This window comes from Manis pentadactyla, chromosome 6 (genome assembly GCF_030020395.1).
Source record: "Manis pentadactyla isolate mManPen7 chromosome 6, mManPen7.hap1, whole genome shotgun sequence".
NCBI classification, from domain to species: domain Eukaryota; kingdom Metazoa; phylum Chordata; class Mammalia; order Pholidota; family Manidae; genus Manis; species Manis pentadactyla.
In genome coordinates this window covers 21,052,937-21,067,082 of record NC_080024.1, presented here as the reverse complement: position 1 = coordinate 21,067,082, position 14,146 = coordinate 21,052,937, and the positions used below count along the sequence as shown (strand labels likewise).

At 34.7% G+C, this 14,146-nt stretch overlaps 1 protein-coding gene across 1 annotated transcript in view; it reads left to right on the top strand.

Moving 5' to 3' along the window:
- VWC2L (von Willebrand factor C domain containing 2 like) overlaps nucleotides 1–14,146 on the top strand; it is a 148,287-nt gene that overhangs the window by 1,244 nt on the left and 132,897 nt on the right. Inside the window, exon 2 of the mRNA XM_057504352.1 lies at nucleotides 1,706–2,175. Coding sequence (XP_057360335.1) covers nucleotides 1,786–2,175 — 390 coding nt within the window. The 5' untranslated portion in view covers nucleotides 1,706–1,785. The remainder of the gene's footprint in view (nucleotides 1–1,705; nucleotides 2,176–14,146) is intronic.

Below are 14,146 nucleotides of genomic sequence, written 5' to 3'. Positions count from 1 at the left end.
TGTCATAGCTCTATAAATGCATGCCTTAATTAGTAAAATATATATTTATACTTCTTCAGAAGCTTCTGTTATGTTTTTGGCCTCTCTAGTAATTTAAGAGAAAAAAATGCTTTGTCAAAGAGAACTTCCAGCTCAAGTGAAATTATAGATTTGCATTTTTTTGTTCTGTCATGACTCATTATTTTTGACATATTTAAAAATAAATCTATTTCTTTTATCATTACCTACCCAAAAGGAATGCAAAAATAAAAGATATTTTTCTCTTAAGGAGTGTATGAATATACTACCTTCCATTTTACTATTACTATAATTTGCATATCTAGCATAAAATGTGAATGTAAGAGTTCATGAAGTATCCTAATGCCATCCTCATCTTATTTAAAATGATCTATATGTGTTAGACTGAAAAGAGATGGTTTATCATTGCTCTTATTTGATCTGAAAATAAACAAATGAATAATATTTATAAATGATCTGAAAATGTCCTATATACAACCTTAGGGATGTTTGGCATAAAGCCAAACTTAAATACACAAATGAACTATTTGACAACACTTTTCTTTATTACTTCTTAAAGTCAGTTTCTCCAGAACCTCTGTATGAGTTAGTCACTCTAAACATTTAAGAGCCCACTATCAATCCTCCACACCAACCCAAGAGTCAATGCCACCAAATTAATAAGATGTATTTCTATGAATGGCAACACAATATTACTATTTGAGGAAACTTCAATAAATAGTTTTCTACACTGGCATTTTTGTGCATAATGACTGAATGTAAATATCTTTGGCATGTCAAGAGAGGTATGTTTTCAAAATTATGTGAATGGTATTTATTTTATATTGAAGTAACTAATTCAAATTATTATACAAATAATAGACTTAAGTCACTGTAAAAAAAAAATTCACAGATACATCTTCCCTGCCCACTAGGAGCTTACTTCCTGAGTAAAATAAAAGTGTGGACAATAATACAAATAAGTTTATTTTTAACAAATCCTTTTCAATATATGACATACTCATTATTTATTATTTAAATTTTTCTTTCTCTTATTCACTGTGGAATATTTGTGCTATTTTTCTTCTTAGCTATGTTTCAAAATCCAGATTCATGTTCACTGAAATAAGTAACCTATATTGAGACCACTGTTCTCCAATTATGGGCATAAAGAAGTGGGAAAGCCTGTATACTAGCTCCATCCCAGTTATAATTTATATTTAAACTTTGCTCTCTTCCCTTTCTTTTAGAAGTAGAAATTTTTCTCACTAATCTCCTGAGTTTTCATTCCAATGACTGTAACCTATTACATTCTGTCACTGACTAGTCCAGTTTAAAGAATAATGGAGAATGTACATTCAAATATTCTTGAACCATTTGTAAGTAACTACTTGGAATCACCTTTTGAGGCTCAGTAAAACCACTCCCTACAATTTAGGCAAAACTGGACATTTGAGATTTGAAAGGTAAATACAAGCTGAAGGTGCATAAATGAAATAACTCCATAAAGGGCAAATTTTAATGTCTTATTGCCAAGAATCAAAGCTCCAAACTTCGTAATGAAGTGTAAATTGTTGCATGAACTTAGTCTGAGGTCTCAGTATCTTCCAAAGAGATTACAAATAAACAGGTTAAGAGCATGGGCTTAAGTGAATCTATATTTTCTTTATTTTATGTCACATTATTCTTTTTAAATATTTATTTTCAGCCTACCCCCCTTGTATTCCCATGGAAGGAGCTGAGTGTATGTAATATTAGGAGCACTTCCAGAAGCCTTCGAGGAGGGGGATGGCTCTTCATATTCATGAAGCTTGCATACTTCTGTTGGTCATCCTTGGATTGGTCGCCTCTGCTGCCATCAGTCATGAAGACTATCCTGCTGATGAAAGTGACCAGACCTCCAGTAATGACAACCTGATTTTTGATGACTATCGAGGGAAGGGGTGTGTGGATGACAGCGGCTTTGTATACAAGTTGGGAGAACGATTTTTCCCAGGGCATTCCAACTGTCCATGTGTCTGTGCTCTGGATGGACCTGTGTGTGACCAGCCAGAATGCCCTAAGATTCACCCAAAATGTACTAAAGTGGAACACAATGGATGCTGTCCTGAGTGCAAAGAAGTGAAAAACTTTTGTGAATATCATGGGAAAAATTACAAAATCTTGGAGGAATTTAAGGTATGAATTACCCTCCGTATTTATTGAATGCTAACTTTTCATGCCACATACTTAGATTATTACATTAAAATGAAAGTTGGAGAAACACTTCTAAATTTTCCTTAAATTTACAACAATATGATTTCATTAAGCATAAGTACCGCTATGGTTAACAAATAGCCAACTGATTTGTTAACTGTTATTTGTAGGTTTCACGATAAACTTTTCCCTCAGAAGCATTTGGGGCATGCTTAACACCATTTTGTTGTTTGCCCTTAAACATTGCTTTTGTGTTATTACACAATATGTATTCTGAGGGAAACAATTTTGTTTGTAGGCTGTGTGTCTACTAAGGTAATGTTTACATTTTGTGAAGTGTGTGTGTGTGTGTGTGTGTACCTGAATTTTGAGCAATTTAACTATAGAATTATCTGTCTAGAATTAGAATTATCTGTTCAGTGTGTGGAAATGCACATGCTATGAAGACATGTTTCTGAGCTATAGTCTTTATATGCATTGGACCTACTTATTGTAGAGCATGGTCCCCGTTCTGTCCTTTGCTCATTAGGTTTTTTCTTACAGGACTCTGGAGAGAACTGAGTTTTTATCCTAGTGCATCATAAAAGGTGCTAAAAAAGAAAAGAGTAATATTTTCAGCCTCCACGATTTCTTAGTTTTTGTTATGCTTGTGTCATATTTTCAAGTAACTTGGAGTTCATTTTATCTCTACTTGGAGTCTTTTTTCTCCAATGGCTAGCTTTAATTAGGATGTCCTGCAAGTCAGATCTGAACCCTAGGGATATAAATCAATATATCAAAATGTCCTCCTTAAATGTAATAGAAATTTGAGCCTTGGATTGTATGTCATACTGATGCTTGATATAAAGGATTTTCATTTCATCTAAGTTCTGTGACAAGGTGCTCAGAACTTTATAGGCAAAAAAAATATGGCTAATTTTCAGTGAGACTGTTTATGTTTGAGAGAAGAATGTTCAGTTATTAGCACTGACCCAACTTCTCCACAGGAGTCAAATGGTGGAAGAAGTCAGTATCTGGAGAAAAGGTTTAAACTGATCATGATCAGAGTATTCTATGTATTGGCATTTCATCTTTACATTGTCTATTCCAGGTTTATAGTTTGAACCATTTCTAATATATCCAAGAATATCCAATCATTTTAACTAGATTCCTTAGGATATTGGAGAAGTTCTAATGCTAATTATCACATTCAACTTTCTTATACATAAGTGTTATTCCAGACTTTTCACAATACTTTGTTGCGCAATTTAGAGAAAGGCTTGAGAGTCTAGTAAAATTAACATTATTGACACCAAATAATGGTTATACATTAGTGGCATTGTGATATCTAAAATATTGGATATATTTTTGACAATAGCTATTTTCACTTTTAGGGTAATGAAAGTAAATGCAAGTACTCAACACAATTTGATTCTTGATGTGGTTCTAGAATCATGTCACCCTCGATACACATATTTATCTAGAGTAGAATGCAAAAAAGACATTCTAGGATACCCTAACTCAAGCAATAAGTATATCAGATATAATTTCTGAAATTTATATAATTTTGTAATCAATATTTAATATAAAAGAAGAGATTTGAATTTAGCCAACTCACCACTAAGCATGCTATTATAGTTTGTCTTCTGTTTATTAGATTGTACTTTATTACATAGAAATGACTATTTTACCATGTCAAACAATAGATAGATACATAAGGAAAAAGTTAATAATTCCTTTACTAATTATATGTCCCTGCTGTAGTCAGTATACAACCCACTGATGTGCACATCTTTTCCACCTGACTCTCTATGCCATGAGATTTTAATATGTGATTTAAAAAGAAAGAAAACAGATGCTACTTTTTCAGAAGGATTTAGTTGTAAGAGCTTTAGAGATTATCTAAGGCAAATTTGAAAGAATGAAGAGCTGAGACCAAGACAATTTGTTGCTTTTTCAAAATTGTCGAATCATTTAATCTATTTCTAAACACTGCCGTTCTAACAATAAAGTCTATATAACCTCTCAAAGGACTTGGCCTCTAGAATCCTAATGATCAGGATTCAAATCCCAAATTCATCACTTGGATGCGTCAGACTTTGGAAGAAGTCCTTAAACTTCTTGAGCCACAGGGGCATTGACTATAAAATGGCCATCACAATAATTACTTCTCCTGGGAAGAGATGTTGGAAAGATTTAAAGAGATAATTTATGTGAAGTTAGCAGCCTTGCAATGACTGATCCACAACAGAATTGAATAAATGGCCGTTGCCTCCTTCTGAACTCGAATGTCAAGGGTTTATTTACTCTAGGTTCTAAATTCCTCTATGTCTTCAGCTGCATTTTATAATGGAAGCTCAACTTTAAAAGTCATTTTGAGTGAAAGAATTCCAATACCTTTGAAAAATGTTCTACCTATCTATGTGAACTGTACATACCTAAGTAAAATCAGCCATAAGGTCATCTTGATTCTCTTCCAATTCAGCTTGCAAGAGTCAAGTAACTAATTTTTAAAGATGTATAGAACTTTCATATAATAATCATGGCATGTTATTAATGAGGTTGTATTATGAGGTCTTTTTGCAAGTAGTATATTCATCCAATAAACATTTTTGGGGGCCGTTTAATATGCAAAATACTATAGATGTACTTAAATTGGAATGTAAGATATTTCTAGAAGGCAAAATCACAAGGAAGGCATAAACAATGTGGAGAGAGAAGAGAGGAAAAGGTAGTCTAAAATAAAGTATATGATTGTGAATCTCAAGACCAAGGGATGGCGGTGTCGGAGGCACATAAACATAATGTGAAGTTTGGTCAAACTTTTTGTTTTCTTCAGGAAGGTCAAAGTTGAGCCTGTTCTTAAGAAATTAAAATGGGTCAAGGGAGATTAAAATTCCAAAGAGGAGACTAGTTCAGCAAAATCAGAGCTTGAGATAAATAAAATGTACCAAGAGCAAGGGAGATGGGAATAACAGGAAGCTGGTTCTTACTACAATGCTATTACAATAAAGAGGATGTAAATTTGTATGTATAAATGGAGAGAGGAACTTGAATACTGGGCCAAAGTATTTAAATTCAATCTAAACAATAACAAGAAATAAAAGTCACATTGTTGTACACAGAGATGAACCTAGTTAAACATGTTTTTTTAAACAAGATTATCTTGTAGATTTTAACATGATTACCTTGTAGCCAAGTATGCAATTGAACAGAGGCAAAGAGAAAGTAATGACCTGGGAGGCAGGGCTGTTACAGAAAAGGAAGAATAAAATACCCAGCATGCCTAAAGACAAAAACATTCAGAAAAGTCTTTAGGATAAAAATCTAAATTCCTTAATATAGTCTAGATTCTGCTCATTGACCTCTCCAAGTATCACAAACTCCCAGTGACTTCTCTTCCCTGTAAACTTGCACATGCTGTTTCACACTTTCTCACCAGTGCATACATGTGTAAGTCCTTCTAGACTACTTCAAAACTCTGTTTAAATCTCATCGCAACTGGGAAGCCCTCTCCGTCCTACTGCTGTATTCTGGCTGTGTCTCACTCCCGTGCATGTCATTAAACAAGTGCAGTCATCATAGCCAGACACTGGTAAGACCTTTATGTATATTATAATGCATTTCATTCCATAATAACACTATGAGGATTACACTTTCCTTAGCCCTGTCTTACAGGTAAGAATACTGAAGCACCAAAGTGTAAGGAGCTTGTCCAACATTACACAGCTCTATAATGGAAGCACTAGGATTCAAACCGAGGCAGCCTGGCTGCAGAATCTAATCTTCACCACCTCTATTGTCTCTATAGCAGTGCAGTCACATAATGCGAAGCCACATGCCCCGCCCATTAGATAGTGAACCTTCGAGGCTAGGGCCAGTGTTGTTCTCTTTCTCCTCTGCTCCCAACCCTGGTACCATCTGGACCATCCAACAGGCATTCAGTACATTTTTGGTGAATGACATAATAGGTCAGATTATAGCTGAACCTATGAAATAAAGAAGTTAGAGCTCCTTTAAAATGCTTGAGCTTCTCTCTGTTTATGTATTGATCTCATCACTTTAATTTAAGGAACTCTCAAAGTTCAGAGAAAGAGTACCCCTTGGGCCCCTAAAGATAACAGCCATTGTTCATGAAGCACGTATGTCGGTCCTGGTACCGTCACTTTCTCCTCCCTCCTCTCCCCTAACCAAGGCTCACCTCAGAGTCCGGCTCCATCCCAGCGTTACAATGACCACCCAGAATTTTAGCTGTGCTGTCTCACTCCATACAGTTATAAAACATATGTCCCGACTGATCAGCAAATTAAAATGTAAATTGATCCACATGTGTCATTTAATGGGAAGAATAATGTAATTTACAAAGGTTGAGTAGGTTGGGGTGTTTTTTTCAACATTTACTGAGGCAAGATTTGAAAATGTATTTCTCTTCTTTGAAAATGCTAAATTTTCTAATGTTCTGGTAATACTGTATTAAAACAAAGGTCACTGTATAGTAGGTTCTCTCATCTTTCTTTTATGTACACCCAGAAAAATGACACTGGGACCTACTTTTTAAGAAATAAAGAGTATAAATAATAAATTACAATTGCATTTCCTGCAAAAAAGTTGATTAGAAGTGTAAGCTCTCTCAGCTTCATTTCTGTGTTTAACTATCTCATGCTGAGTTTCCCAAAGGGAGAAATAATTTCTTATTTTGCTCAGTATTTTTATAACTCTCACTCAGCTGGAATTAGCCTTTTTGGATTTTTTTTAGACCTTAAAACGTGTACTGATTTAGTTTTAGGTCAGACACTGAAGGTTATACTACATGCAGCTGAAAGAGATCTTATTTCAGCTTTTGCATAGCATGTCTTATTTTAAAAGGATTCTGCAGTCAACACCTAATGTCTCTAATTCAGAATTTGGATTTACCCCAAATCCACCTCCTCTGTAAGCACTGACCTTTGTGCTTTTCTCACTATGGGCCAGATAATTTATCAGATTTATAATTTTTATTTTTTTTAAGTTTAATATGATAAGTTTTTTCATGCTACTCATTATGTATATATGTTGTAGCTTTAAAAACATATTTCCATGTTGTAGTAAACTGCCTAGTTTTTGCCCTGAATTCTGTATTTAATAATCAAATCTTGAGGAAAAGAAGTAAAAAGAACAGAAAACTAATCACTTAGAGTGTTTTGCCAAATCATCATACCCATAAAAAAAGTCTATGGTAATTAAGGTTTAGAACTGACTTGATCTTCAGTGGGTACATTCATAAGAAGACAGGTTTTCTAGATTTCTCATTAAATCTGGGCCCCCATCATTAATGTCCAATATTGTAACATTAAATCTGTAAAAGCAAATAGAAAGGATTTTTGACTTTAGGTCTGGAAGATTTGTATGACAATTGTTTGCTTTAATATGGAGAAAGAATGGAAGACAACATGTTCTGCGAACTGATGACCAAATACATGAAAGAATAGGAAAAAATGGAGGCTGTAAAAAACGTCTCAATTGAGGGAATAGTTAATGCCTTGCAAAAGCAAAATTCACTGCACCCCCACCACCCACCTGCCATTGCATCAGTGTCTATGAAAGGCACAGAAACTGATGTTTGCAATAAGCAAAAAAGTATAGAATACATCTTTGCCGAGGTGTGAAGATTGTATTGATTTCAGTAACAGAGAAATGGGTGGATTTTTGAGAATATGGTTGAGTTTTTTAAAGATATTTTTCCAAGATGGGGTTTATAAGTTCTCAGCAAATGGTTAATGGAGTCACCAAAGGCATTTGTAAGACTACATCCAAAGAAAAGTTCTAGAAAACAAAATTTCATACAACAGAGATAATTGAGGATCTTTGAGAGGTTGAGAAGACTAATTGCACAACTGTTGACTCTGCAAAATAGAGTTCCTGTTTGACAGAGCATGTTGTGGATTTTAATATTAAAATTGCCTTTGAGGGAATTCATGAATGGCTTCTCCTTTCAAGTTGCTACAAAATAACAGAAATGAAGAAATTTAATCAGTAATGACCTGTTGCTCATCTGAGGCTCAGCCCCAGCATGCAGGACAAACAGGCTCAAAGTGAATATTCTCCCTGGGGAGTTTCCATCTTTGAAAATAACTAGGGAATTTCTATGTAATTTGTATAATCTCTGACCAGTTTCAGCGATTAGAAAACAAGTCTGTTAAAATTTAAATTTGTGAAAAGTTCCTCTCACCCTTGCTCATTACCTTTATATTGTGCTCAATTGGCTTTTTAAAAATTTTCACAATACTATGCTACATCTAAGGAAGTAGATAAGATTTTTTGAATAATTTTTTCAAGAGCTCCAGTCATAACTGGGAATGAACCTCTTCAGTTAACATTTTTTAAAATGAAGGAGTAGAATTGTAAGAATAAGTGGCTTCCAAGTTAACCCCTGAAAGGGTGAAACAGTCTGTTTCCCATCAGAAAAGTGTCTCACTTCAAATTTTAAGAAAATCGATAGTCAGCAAGCCCTTTGGTTGGTTACATGCAGGAATAGTTTCTCACGCTCACCCACTGATACTTATTGTTCTCATTCATATTGCAAGATGCTGCTATTAATGGTCATAACTGTGTGTTAAGTATGAACACAAAGATTTGTGAGTGGGCTTCTGTGCCCTGTGCACATGGGGCATTTGGTGTTCACTTTGCAGCCCCGCCCGAGATTTGCAGAGCTTGGCACTCTTCGTGACCACCTCAGACTTGAGGTCAGACAACCGCTGATCACAGACATTGCTGCCCATTCCTTATTGACTGAATTCTGCAGGAGTGGGAGAAGATGAAACGAAGAGTGACCTGGCCGTCTACCTCCCAAACTTTAACTCCAGTTGTACAACATGTTGGATATGCTAGACGTTGGCCTATTTTCGATTGTGGTTTTACTCACGAAAATACATAATTGGTCAGTGGTATGATATTAACAAGCATAGTTTTTCTATTTCCTATATCTTATTTCATAACTCAGGTCTACATATCTTATGTAAATTGTGTAGATTATTCTAAAATATTTGTATATAATCTAAATTGAAATTGCTCCATACATGTATTGGGTGATGTGTGTGTGTGTGTGTGTGTGTGTGTGTGTGTGTGTGTGTGTGTAATTTAAAAGAGCAGGAACATTTTACTCTAAGAAAAATCTTTAAGAAATCTATTAGGTGAATCTTCCGTTTTTACTCCTCCTTATTCACGTTGAGCCTATTTTTGTTTAGGTTTGTTTCCCTACAGCTTGATTTATACATCAGGCAGTGTGTTTTATGAAGAACAGCCCAAGAAAAACATACTGCTTTATTATTTTTTTAGTGGTATTTTGCCAAGTTTTCAAAAAATAGCTTGAAACAAATAACTATGAGGCACTTTGAAGTGATCAGTGGGTTGGCTTATCCAGTTGATCTTTTTCAAACAGCCATTTTTAATTGGGGACTGGCTTATGTTAGAGTCTGTACTTTAGACTTTTATCATTACTACTGATTAGCATCAGTAATTTCACTCTCAACACACCTCCACTGTTGATTTCCTTGCCTCTAGCCTGCTGTTTAGTAAGTATATCACAATAAAGCCACCATGAAAAGAGTGAATATAGTGCTGAGGTGTCAAGAAAATCATTCATCTCCTGAAAAAGATGTCAGATTATATTATTTTATGGCTGTATAAAATTGTCTAAAATGAATTTTAAAAATCCACTGAGCACAATGCTTAATTTTCTCCCTATTATGTTACATGACCATAAACAAAACTAAAATAATTTAGATTGTTCTATCTATAGGATGGATACAATAATGTCATTATATGTATCTTATAAAGAAATAGTATTGGGAATTTGAAATTACAGTATTACATATTAATTTATAACTAACAATTCGACCTGCTAAGTTTTTTTTCTTTAAACATTGCTTGGTTGGTATTTTTAAATCATATTTTAATGATTTGGATTTTGATCAAAATCATATTTTGCCCTTTGATTATTGTTGTTACTTCTTGGCATGAGATAGGATTTCTACTATATGAGTTTATATATATGCTTCTATTTATAAAAGCGAAGCATTATAGTTTATTTTTATGGTCTAGCTCATTCCTACTTTTAAAAGCTGACCATGGAATTTTGGATCTGGAAGAGAACTTTGAAGTAATTTTGTCTAACTCCCTTATTACAAATAATAGAACAAAGGCAACAGAATGAAAATGCCACAGTGCCATAGCTTATTATTGGCAAGGGCAATATTAATACATTGGTTTCCTGTGGTCTTTTTTCTACATTTTGCTACCTTTAGGTATAACAGGAAAATGCTGCTCACTTGCATCTTCTTTTCCAATAAATATGTTGGTGCAAAGAATTATTTCAGCCAATTGTCTATAGAAATGTGATACCAGGACCTATCACCATGACAACCCAGTTACAAGTAGACAAGAACAATAAAATATTGGCGTATCTAAAATCAGTCTTTGACACAGAGTACAATTTTCAAAAGGAATGTAAGTTTGAAAAGGCTCTGATAAAAAGGAGGTCATTGGTTTAAAAATGAAAAATTCTAATATTAAAGCAAATAATATAGGCCAAAATAACATAAAAATACATCAGAGTAAATACTACCTATTTTCACTGAAACTATTTTATTTCACAGAAACTATTTGTGATTTTTTTCACTCTGCAAACTCCTACATCTCACTGTATAGCAGGAATGGAGCGTATATAAAATGGATGAGGTGTGCAATCTCTAGTTCTATGGTGTCAGAACAAAGGAATATCCCTAAACTGGTATATGATCAGTGTCACCTGAGGAAGGAATATTGCAGAAATTCAGATTTCTTGACTTCTACCTCTTTAATTCTGATTGAAATTACTTAATTTTATATTTTTCTCAAGTTTCCCAGATTATTCTAATGATCAAATGGACTTTGGAATTGTGCCATAATGTAGCCATTTCTAGACTCTTTTCTAAGGTCTGCACCCTGTTGGATTCTTAGTAAGGATTTCAATTTTTTTGTCAAATAAAGTTGAGAAATAATGCATCCTTTAACATCTCTTAGAAATGTGAAGTACACATTAGTGTGCTGACAATGCTTGAGCATTTTTTTAAAAAGTTTGTTTGAGAGTCGGTAATGTATAGTTCAACAGTTAAGAGCTCAGTAGTGAGGTATAAACTGGGTTTTAGAGTAAGCTCTACCACTTACCAGCCATGTGACCTAGGTGTGCATGACTTTGCCTCTGTATGTCTTAGTGTATACATCTCTAAAATAGAGATAATAGTAGAAACTACTTGGCACACAATGAGGAGTCATAAAAAACACCTGACATCTTTATTACTATTATTACTAAACTGTAGTAAAGCTGGGATTTCACAAATTTATGTGACAGAACACTTTTTCCTCAGAACATCTATTAACATCTCAAAGTTCATAAAAGTTCAGTGAAACATAGTTTAAGAAATATTTTGCTAATGATTCAAGAGACCCTAATTCCTTTATTTGACGCTTATGGGCAATTAATGTTAAAAATCTGTATGTCAGCTTATCTTTCATTATCTGGTTCTTTTTAAAGTTCCCCAAATTGCGATTTATGGGATTATTTATGGCAATTGATTAATTTGTGGTACATAAAATAACTAAAGGATTTCCAATTCAAAATAATGGTGCCAGCTACATAACCAAAAATCTAAGACAGGGATCAGCACATTATAATCCATGAGCCAGATCCAGCTTACCACCTGTTGTTTTTGGGGTTTTTTTTTTTAGTTTTTTATTAAGGTATTATTGATATACACTCTTTCTTATGAAGGTTTCACATGAAAAAACAATGTGGTTACTACATTTACCCATATTATCAAGTCCCCACCCATACCCCAATGCAGTCACTGTCCATCAGTGTAGTAAGATGCCACAGATTCACTATTTGCCTTTTCTGTGCTACACTGTTTTCCCCATGATTCCCTCACACCATGTGTACTAAACATAATACCCTCAATCCCCTTCTCCTCCCTCCCCACCCACCCTCCCACACCCCTCCCCTTTGGTAACCACTAGACCCTTCTTGGAGTCTCTCAGTCTGCTGCTATTTTGTTCCTTCGGTTTTGCTTTGTTGTCATACTCCACAAATGAGGGAAATCATTTGGCACTTGTCTTTCTCCGCCTTCACCACCTGTTTTTGTAAATGAAGTTTTATTGGAAAACAGCTAAACTTATTCATTTTTGCATTTTCTTGGTGACTTTTAGGCTGCAAATGCAGAACTTAGCAGTTGCTCCAGAAACCATCTAACCCACATTGGGTCAAGAATATTTACTATCTGGCTTTCCATAGAAAAAGCTTGCCAATCCCTGATCTAGGATCAATTTATTTTCCCCTTTCTATGTGCTTCTCATGCTATCATCAAATCTGTCCAACCTACATTCTCAAAGGTTACAGATTCTTTGTGTACTGATAAATAAAGGTCCTACTTCATTTTTAGGTGGATTCATGGATCTCTTTTCACACATGTAAACCTAAAAAGGCATCTATACCTGCCTATTTTAAATGTGTCATACATCCTTACAGCAGTCATGGTAAGTCATATCTCTTTGTACACTTGAACCCAAGGAGTACAGCTTTGCTTTTTGCATTGATGTATAATAACTTGCATTTATGTATAATTGTCAGATGAAATAGGTAAGCAAAGGTGATAGAAATTTCCATGATTTTGATATCCCATGTGCTCTCCTTTGATAGTGTGACAAGTAGGTGTTTTTAGCTTAATATAATAATAAATATATATCCTGTTATACTAATAGGTGAAAATACATATACTGTTTACTTACTTAGGTATTCCATACATTATTACATATTTTGAAGTCAACTTACTCAATCCATAGTTTGATTTCATTAAATGTCCTAAATACCACTTACATGTGAAAAAGGTCTTGTGGGGGTGTTCTGAAATATATAAGACATAAATATACCCCTCAGGGTGCTTCTAGTATATCACAGGCACCACTAGTAGCAGGTGGCCTGTGATGACTGCTCTGGGGACTCACCTGAAGAAAGGAGTATTCAATCAGAAGGGCTTAAGGAAGGTAGCCTAAGATTGGGGATTTCAGTGCATTGAAAGCCTGATAGACAAACTTGGAAAACTGACAAAAGTCAACACAAAGCACATTCACAGAAAAGTAGGTTATGCCGAGTGTGGCTGGAGTGTAGGGTAGAGAGGAGACAAAGAGTGACAGGGAGCGTGGGGCCAGCTCACAGCATGAACGTCAAGCCAAGCACCTGGGCTGAGGAGAGAGCCGTTGAGGGGCTTGGATCAGGCAAGCGACCCAACGAGAACTGTGCCTGAGGCAAAACAAATAGCAACTGACAGTTTTATGAAATATTTTGCACCTGTGTTCCCTCACTGAGTAATTTAGCTTTTAGATATTTTTATTCTTATTTCATAAATGAGAAGGAAAGGCTTCTGACCCTAACTCAAGTGGTCTTTACATGTCACCTGACCAGCATCTGTATGTTCACTGGGGACATTATGCAAGACATGGAAGAGATGGCTTATTTTTCACCTGAGGGTATGCATGCCCTGTATTCTTAAATGAACATTCAATTATAACTCTGAAATATTTCATGTTAAGCCCTGTATCTTTCTGACAGAAATGTAGTACATTGTTAACATGAGGAAAATTCTTTCCCTGCTCCACATTTTACAGAGTTAATTTGTTTCATTTTAAACACTCCCATTCATGAGGAAGTATGTGTTTAAAGTGCATTCCTATCCATTAAAAAATTAATAATAACTTCATTCTGGATACAGTAAGAATTGACCAGAAGTACTTTTGCAAATTTAGAGTTTCAAGTGTTTGGCATCAGTGAAATAGAAATTTAAAACCAACAACAACAAAAAAATATGGACCTTGATGATGATTTTTGCAGTCTTAAAAATGCCACAGTCACTATAAAAACTTCCAATGGTTACCAAATAAGTCATTTTTTATAGTGAATGAGCAG